Source organism: Chelonoidis abingdonii, chromosome 7, assembly GCF_003597395.2.
Source record: "Chelonoidis abingdonii isolate Lonesome George chromosome 7, CheloAbing_2.0, whole genome shotgun sequence".
Classification (NCBI taxonomy): domain Eukaryota; kingdom Metazoa; phylum Chordata; order Testudines; family Testudinidae; genus Chelonoidis; species Chelonoidis abingdonii.
Genome location: NC_133775.1, coordinates 95,248,032 through 95,256,425, shown reverse-complemented (window position 1 = coordinate 95,256,425; position 8,394 = coordinate 95,248,032). Strand labels below are relative to the sequence as shown.

General features: G+C 42.0%; 1 protein-coding gene across 2 annotated transcripts in view; it reads left to right on the top strand.

The window, feature by feature from the left end:
• Nucleotides 1-1,008: 1,008 nt before the first annotated feature.
• ARHGAP26 (Rho GTPase activating protein 26) overlaps nt 1,009-8,394 on the top strand; it is a 324,880-nt gene continuing 317,494 nt past the window's right edge. For both annotated transcript variants that reach the window (XM_032769159.2, XM_032769157.2), the window contains exon 1: nt 1,009-1,863. In XM_032769159.2, coding sequence (XP_032625050.1) covers nt 1,710-1,863 — 154 coding nt within the window. In that variant the 5' untranslated portion in view covers nt 1,009-1,709. The remainder of the gene's footprint in view (nt 1,864-8,394) is intronic.

The window sequence follows — 8,394 nt, the reverse complement described above, 5'->3', positions numbered from 1 at the left end:
ATGAGTCACTATTAGACTACACATTCTTTGGAGAAGGGCTTCTCTGTGTGCATTATACAGCCCCAAGCACATTGCCATCTTCAAATAAATACAAAGAAAAACAAGATTTAATAATTCCCAGGCTGTGTATGTTTTAGTACTACTGGGGCTCCATTGTACTAGACATATATTTCATGCCCTGAACTGCTTACAATTAAAGCTAGTGAACATTTATTGTTCAAAACATTTTTTGATGGAAAAATGACTTTTTTTATCAGAAGAGAAATTTCTGCTTTTGATGTGTTTTCAACAGAATTTTTCAGGTATTTAAAGAAAAAACATTTTTTCTGTTTTCAGCTTAAAATAAACCAAACACACACTTTTTGGGCTTGAAGTTTTATTGGCAAAACCTCAAAAACCTTTGAAGAAAAAAATAAACTTACAAAAAAATTATTTTCACTGCAATATGTCACAGGAACGAATAGCAACCATATCAACCAGCACGTCTTACAATATAGATGATCCAGACACACGAAGAGTGGGAGGGGAAATCGAGGCAGAGAGGAGTAAAATGATTGGCCAAAGGTCACGTGGTAGCCCATTGGCAGAGGGTGGGAACAGACCCCAGTCTCCTGCCTTCCAATGCCTCATGTAAGCCCATGCAGGGTTGCTGTGTAGAAAGTTTTTGTACAGCACTGACAAGGAAAGTCCTTTTCTCCTGACAGGGAAAGCTTAGAAGTGTCCCCCCACCCCTCTTTCCTGCACTGTCCTTGTGGAGTCTCCTCTGGTCCCTCATGAGGTTGTAGCGACAGGTTTCAGGAATGTCCTTGAGTAACTCCTGTTCTTGTCCCAGCACCTCCCCCATGCCTTCCGCGGTCTCGGCAGCTACAGTATTCCTTTAAGAGGCGGTGAGGGTTCCCTCTCCTCCTTCATGTGACTTGACACAGGCCTAGCCACGCCCCCCTCGCCTGTTTTATCATCGCAGGGGCATCCCTCCTCCCTGTCCCCTCCCTGCCCCCAGCAGCTCTAGCGCCGATTGGCTCCGGCTGGCGCAAGAGGAGGCCTCGCGTTCGAACGAAAAAAAACAAAAACGATACCCGGACGTTCCAATGGGAAGCGCGTTCGGAAAAATGATACACAACGTTCCAACGGGGAAGGGAAGCGTCCCGATTGGTCCCGGATGCCATCAGGGCTAGCTGGGCTGACCAGCAGCTGCTGCCGAGTGAGGCCGCTGGGCTCCCTGCTTCTCACCCAGCTAGGGGAACTTTAGGTAGCAAGCACTGCACCATTGAATGAGCTGGGAGACAGCAGCGGAGGCACCCTTGGGTTTGCAGCGCGTGTGGAAGTTCTCGCCATGAGCAATACCCAGGCAGCAGCAGCAATTGCTGCTACTGCAGCACGAGCCCCCTCCTCTTTGCTGCTCGTGTTCCCACCTCCTGGCATCTGAGGCGTATCCCAGTGCAAACCCTCAGCCTCATTAACTCCTCTGACCTGCTTATTATTTTTAATTAATTGATTCGCCTCCCTCTAAGGTGCCTGGAAATCTGTGACCAATTGAGAGGAGAGGGGTGTTCCCCTGTGGATATAGTTTCGTTTTCTTTTCAAATGGACTAAGAACATATACTTGTGGGTGTGTTTGTTTTTAACAATATATTTGGTTGCACTGGTGGTAATTCCTTCTTTGGTGAGTTTTTTTTAAAGGATTTGTTGGAGGGGTGTGTAAGGAAACCATGGGACTACCTGCTTTGGAATTTAGTGACTGCTGCTTGGACAGCCCCCAGTTCCGAGAGAGGCTGAAATCTCATGAAGCTGAGCTGGACAAGACTAACAAATTCATCAAGGAGTTGATCAAAGATGGGAAGTCGCTCATTGCAGCACTCAAGAGTAAGTGACGGCGTGTCAGAACCCTGAAGGGCAGGGAAAGGAATGATGGTGGCTTAAGCCTGACAAGAAATCCCGAATCGCATGTTTCTGAGCCGGTGCCACCCGGAATACCTGGATGAAATAACGAGGGGGCACTGGCTGACAGATACAAGCATCTGGAAAGGGTATTGGATGTAGAAGCAGGAAGCTGTGGGGGAAAATAGGAGCGGGGTTAAGTATTAATCTTGTATGATCGCTTTCATGCTAATATCTTATTGTTTTTCAACAGTTGTGTTATAGCTTAGTTAGTAACAAATATGTCTATTGGCAGTCTTGGTTGGGGTGTGCGCAGGTGTTGGGGGAAGATAAGGAACTCCGAATGAGAATGTCTTGGGGGTGTCTTCCAAAATGCAGTCCTGCAGGCGAGCTGCAAATGATCTGACTTGCACCTTTTGAAATGTAAATAAAGAATGAGTTGGTCTTTAATGACTTTCCTCTTCTCCTTCTGAAAGTCCTAGCATATTTCTACTGGGAAAGGCCACTGTGAAAGCATCTTCTCAAAAAGGGGATGGTTTTTGCAGGTGGGCTTTTTGCCTAGTTATTTAAAAGGGAGCAGCACTCTACCTTTCCTTACAGCTTTACCTCTTAGCAGAGCTGTCTCTTCTATTTGAAATTCTGAACTCAATTTTTTGTAATAGAGTGGGAGAAGGGATGCGAGGACAATTGTCTCCTCCCCAAAAGATGTTGCCAGTTGAATAATCAGGAAAGTAAACACACAAACAATGATTAATGTCCTTTTTTTGGTTCTAAATTCCCTCCCTCAAGGAGAAAAAAATCTGACCTTTGTGGTGATGGAATTGTATAGTCTACTCCTCAACCATAAAGTGTGCTTCGAAATTCCCCTGACTCTACATCTTTAGGCTAAATGTCAATTGGTCATGGTTCATAAATACTGGCAATATTTAACTCACCTCAGTGTGGATATTGTACCGTATCTGCAACATTGCTCCTCATGACTCTTGTACTTGAAGTGTGACTTACGTATATGACTGCAGTAAAAGACAATTCACTAGATACAGAGCTTCTCTCAAAGCTGATCATCAGTGTTACTTTTGGTTGTCATTGTTTCTGAACTAAAATGGAAGAGTTGTACGCCACTATGTGTCATTTTCCTGTTTTCTCCTCAAAAGTAGCTAATGGTGTTAAATCAAGCTGTTTTTAGTCCCAGGTCTGTTCTCCCATCAGTTCAGAAGGAATATATTTATAGACAGTTCTTATTAATGGTAATACAGACATTCTTAGCAAAGGATTCAGAGTTCCACAGGGCATGAAAACACACAGGGAAACCTGTAATATACCTGTTTGAAAGGCTGAGTGATGAGTCTGTTGCCTGCCATAAGGAAAAGTGTTGGCATCTGCTTTTGAATTTTAAATTTGCATGAATATTACTTTTTAAAAAATACATCTTGTTATATGGTGAAGTGTGGATTCAGTAATGAAATCTGTCTCTTGAAAGAGACTGGTAACAACACCTGCTGCCTTGCGTTATGCAGTCAGCTGTTCATGCACATGTTTTTGTACAATTACTGATTTATCTCAAACTTGACCTGTCCCAGGACTTAGTCCCATTCCTCCCTCTGCCCCAAAGCAATTTGTGGAAACTGAAGCGGTGATTTTTATAACAGGGATACAACTTGTAAAATTAGGTTGTAGGTTAAGACTATATACCAGCATTTTTTTATTTTAATTTTGTAAGTGGACAGAATCAATATGCGATCCCCAGTTTAACTTTCTCTCGCATTGAAAAAACAAGATGTCCCAGTTACAATATAAATATGGTTGGGATAATGTTTTACATATCCTAGCCCCCCACCCTGCTCTCATCATATATCAAGCTTCGATTTGCTTGTGTAGTCGGGACCCAATGGGTGTAATTGTGTTATTAAATCATGTTACAGCCCCGATTAATATAGGTGTGACAGGATTAGATTTTTATGTACACAGGTAGGAGTAAATCATATAGCACCTCCAAAACCATATTTAATATTCTTAATGTAATCTCCCTTATACAGGCTCCTTTTCACTGTAGAGAGGCCTTAAATTATGGATATTTCCTCTGGCTAATATCTCTTGTGCTCTGTCTTAAGAGCATATTTTCAAAGTATCTTGTAACCTAAATGTACTCCATTTTTTGTTTGTTTTTAAAATTTGATTTTTTATAAACAAAAGGGGATAGGCAGGAAGCGAGAGACTAAACCTTTCTCATCCATCCTCCATGGCTGTGGTTCCTGTAGAACAAATTAATTTGTGACAGCATCATGATATTGCCATGTTCTCACATCTTGACACTACAGCATGGTATTTTGTATGCCCCAAGAGTTATTTTGGGATTCTAAAATATGGATGGGGTCGGTCACCCACTAAAAATCAGGACAGGTGACATTCTTACCCAGGGCTCCTGCATACAGGTTTGTCATTGGAGGGTTCCTCATAAATGCTGAGTTGCAGCTGTTGGGTTTTATTTGTGCTCTTTCCCCCTTGGGTCAAATTCTGAGCCTACAGGTGTTTAGTTCCTTTACACGTGTAATCTCACCACAAAGGTTCTGTGTTTCAGGATTTCCCTTTAAAGATCTTTACAATTTGGGTGACGGGCTGTCAAAGAATAAGCATTCACAAATTTGCCCATATGCAGACCTGAGATCTGATGTATTACGGCAGAATGTTTAATTTTATGGCATCATAAGAGCCATTTCCTGCTGAGTATCAGCATGTTATTTGGGGGTAAACCATCTACAAGCGTTGTGTTCTTGAAGCCAACGTATCTCTTTCCACTACGGTAGTGGTACATACATTTGAAATTTCTCTGGATTAATCGAAGTATAGTTCTAGTGAATTCCTTTTTAAGGAAAGACTGATCTAGGAATGCTTTCTCTTTTCTTGTTGGGATCAGGCTTTGTGATAAATATTTTATGCTACACTGAATTAATGAGACTTACGTTTCTTCAGTGGCATCTGTATATGTGGGTTTCTCCAGGATGCTTCCTTTGCCCTTGTATGTTCTTAGCTATTAATTCTTGGAATCTGTCACTTTCCATATGTCCAGGACAGCTAGGATGATTCTGGTCCAGCAGCGCCAAGGATGAGTTACAACGTTGCCTGGTGATAAAGTTGCGAAGTCTTCCTATCTAAATTGTGGTGGAAGAAAGTGAATTGATCTCTTTGAAGGAAAGAACCGCTTATGACTTTCTTTTTTTCTAGCTTCATTTCAGTAAACATCTTGGATGAAATCCTGGCCCTGAATAAGATGGTGGCAAAAACTTCAAGTGACTTCAGTGGAAAAGTTGAGGGGAGTCTTTGCATTGACGTCGCTGGGCCTTGAATCAAGCCCATATGACTTATGGCTGTTAGTAGCATCACTAGCAGGCGTATTGTGTGAGAGCGAATGGGTTAGAATGGACTGCATTGAATTTCTCTTGGCTTGTTAATGCAACAAGCTATTTTACGACAGGGTAGACAACTGACTTCTCTGAGCAACCCTGTTCTGAACTTGCCTGAGTAATGATCAGCTTGACCTGTTACTGAAGTGAAAACTTTAGGAGTAATAGAACTATCCTATTGTGCTTCTGGCTAAAATCAAGTATGCTGTGTAACAACTGAAATGAACTCTATCGGGGGTGGGGAGCAGAAGGGGGGAAAGGGTGGCACATACTGTATTTTCAGAGGGACGGATTGGATACTTCAATAAGTGTCTTTCTGTCTCTAATTTGCTATGATGCAATCAGTGCTTACAGTACTGTGGCCTGTGGAATTTCTTTTTCTTTGTGCTTGGTGCTCTAGGAAGGTAGATCTGCATTCTGATCTCTCTTACTCCTGTGCAAATCTGAAGTCATTTGCTTCTCCTGTATATACCTGAGTAAGTGAGGTCAGAATCTGGCCTGTAGAGAAATGCATTCTTTGCCCCAAGATACTTATAATCTAAATTACAATAGGGACCATACTCTTCAGCCATAATACGTAGAGGGTATGAACATTGTTGTAGTTCAGTTCTTAAAATAGCTTAATAGACATTCAGTGAAAAGTTTCGGAAGAAATTATTTGTTCGGAGGAATTGAAAATTAAGTAATCTCATGTGAAAAGAGGGATATAAGGGATGTGAGAGCCGGTTAACACGCATACAGTCTTCCTCTTCTGAAAGCAGCTCATTCTCTGTGGGTATGTCCACAGTGCAAAGAAAAACCCACGGAACCAAGTCTGAGAGCCTAGATCAACGTCACTGTGAGGTTCCAGCTTGGGTTGGAATCGGGGTTCTGATAGCTGGCAAGGCAGGAGGGTCTTGGACCCCAGGCTCCAACCTGGGAGTGTCTGCACTGCTATTCTTTTAGCCCCGCAGCCAGAGCCCTGTGAACCCGAGTCAAGTGACCTGGGTTCTGAGACTCTCTACCACGGGTTTTTCTTTGCTGTGTAGATGTACCTTGTGTTTTCTGGAACGAACATACGAGTATAAAGCAGCGTAATCATGTAAAACATGTAGCTCATGTGAACACACATCATATCTGTCTCTGACCATTTTAATTCTCTATTTTCAGGAAATGGAGGTTCCAGCATCGGGATGGGTCTGTTATAGGGTGACCAGATGTCCCAATTTTATAGGGACAGTCCTGATTTTTGGGTGGCCTTCTTATATAGGCTCCTATTAATCCCCCAACCCCTGTCCCGATTTTTCACATTTGCTGTCTGGTCACCCTAGTCTGTTAACTTATAAGAAATAAACTCAGCTATTATAACTTATTAATTTCAATAGTTTTATTTACAGTTTTCTAGCAAATCTGCAAAAAAGTGTTGGTTTGTCAATGTTACTGGTCTGGAGATTGCTAATGGTAAGTAATTTCCTAGATTCTATTTAGAACCCTTTTGTATTGGCTTTTTAATAACGATGTCAAACTCTTCTGCCTGCATCAATGAGACTGCAGTGTTTTACACTTACTGTGGCACTTAAAGGCAATTTTGTGCCATATGTACAGAACCTAGAAGAATGAGGTCCTGGTCCATGATTAGAGCTTGTAGGCACTATGGAAAAACCAGTAATTGTGATATGACTTTCTATTCCCAGTAGTCCAGGAGAGTTCAAGTCTGAGCACTCACCCCTAAATTGTATTTTTATCTCTTTAAAAAGTATATATCATTCAGAAAATGGCCCTGATTCTGTGGACCTTTCTCACAAATAATTGCATTAAAGGTAGAATTAAGACTCCTTGCATGAGGAAGTGTCACAGTCAGACCTGTTAGTTGGAGAATGCATGTGGATCCTGTTTGTCTTGAGATTTCTATGCAAAGTAACAACCCCTTTATATTAGGTGAATATTTTTGTATTGAAACATCAGTTTAGCTGAGGCAATGACTGTTTTTCTCTGTATGGACCCATTGGGTTGGGAACGTTTAAAAGGAAAAGTCAAGAACAGAAGAAGGTGGTGGTGTTCCTGGGGGAAACAACATTTCCAAAAGCACCTTCTATAAAACACTTTCACTGGAATGCTTCCAAATACAGATCAAGGTTTCTGTGGTGCACTTGATTAGTGCACTAAACCTTTCGTCTCTTGAGGCAGGGTGATTCTGAACTGGGTCACAATTAAAAATGCATTTCACACAACCATGGTGCAGGACTAGACTAATCGGAGCTATTGCAGCAGGCTCGTTCACAAAAAGTTTTAAAGAGTAGCAGCTCCAGAATGTGTGTTTTCTTTCTTGCTTGTATTCTTTTCTGCTTGTCCCAAACATTGGCTGTCAAAATAGCTCAAAGTACGTTAGATCCTGCTCTGTTACACTGGTGTAAATCTGGAGTAAATCCGTTGACTTCAGTGGAGTTACACTGGTGTGACAGATAACAGAATTTGGCCCTTTAACTTCTTCCTCTTTGTTCTTCAATGTGGAAAGCTCAATGACTTCAGGAAGAACTGGTGCCCAGCACCTTGCAGGATTGGTCCCACTGAGACCACTCAGTTGTTTTGTCCACAACTCTTCACTAAATCATTGTGGAGGAATCCTGAGGTGTCTGGCAAGAGCCATTGGGATGGCCTGGTGTAGAATTTTCCATAGTCTGTATCTGCCACTTTCTGTAATGAACTTGCCATAGTCTGACAGTCAGACACTAACATCAATACAATCAACAAACTCACTCTCTTTATTTGAAAAGAAGAGTGAAGTAGGAGGATGATTAGGATCTAGCTGTCTTTTTATATCTTAAGGTTGTAAATTTCATTTTGGCTTGTTAAGCACTTGGTTGTAAGGCCTACAGAAACGTCTCTGCATAGCAACAATCATGATGTCTCCCCAAGCCTGCGTGGTAGCACACAATAGTCTAGTCTCCTGTGAGTCTCATTTCGGTTGTTGGGTTTAGTACAGGATGCTGTTGGTGTTGGTGGCCAGTAATATACAGGAGGTCAGACTAGACGATCGAGTGGTTCCTTCTGGCCTTAACTCTCTGACTCTATAGTGGTTGGGTTTTCTTTTCGTTACCTGCTTCTGCAGTGAGTGTGTGGTGAGCTGTGAAGCAAA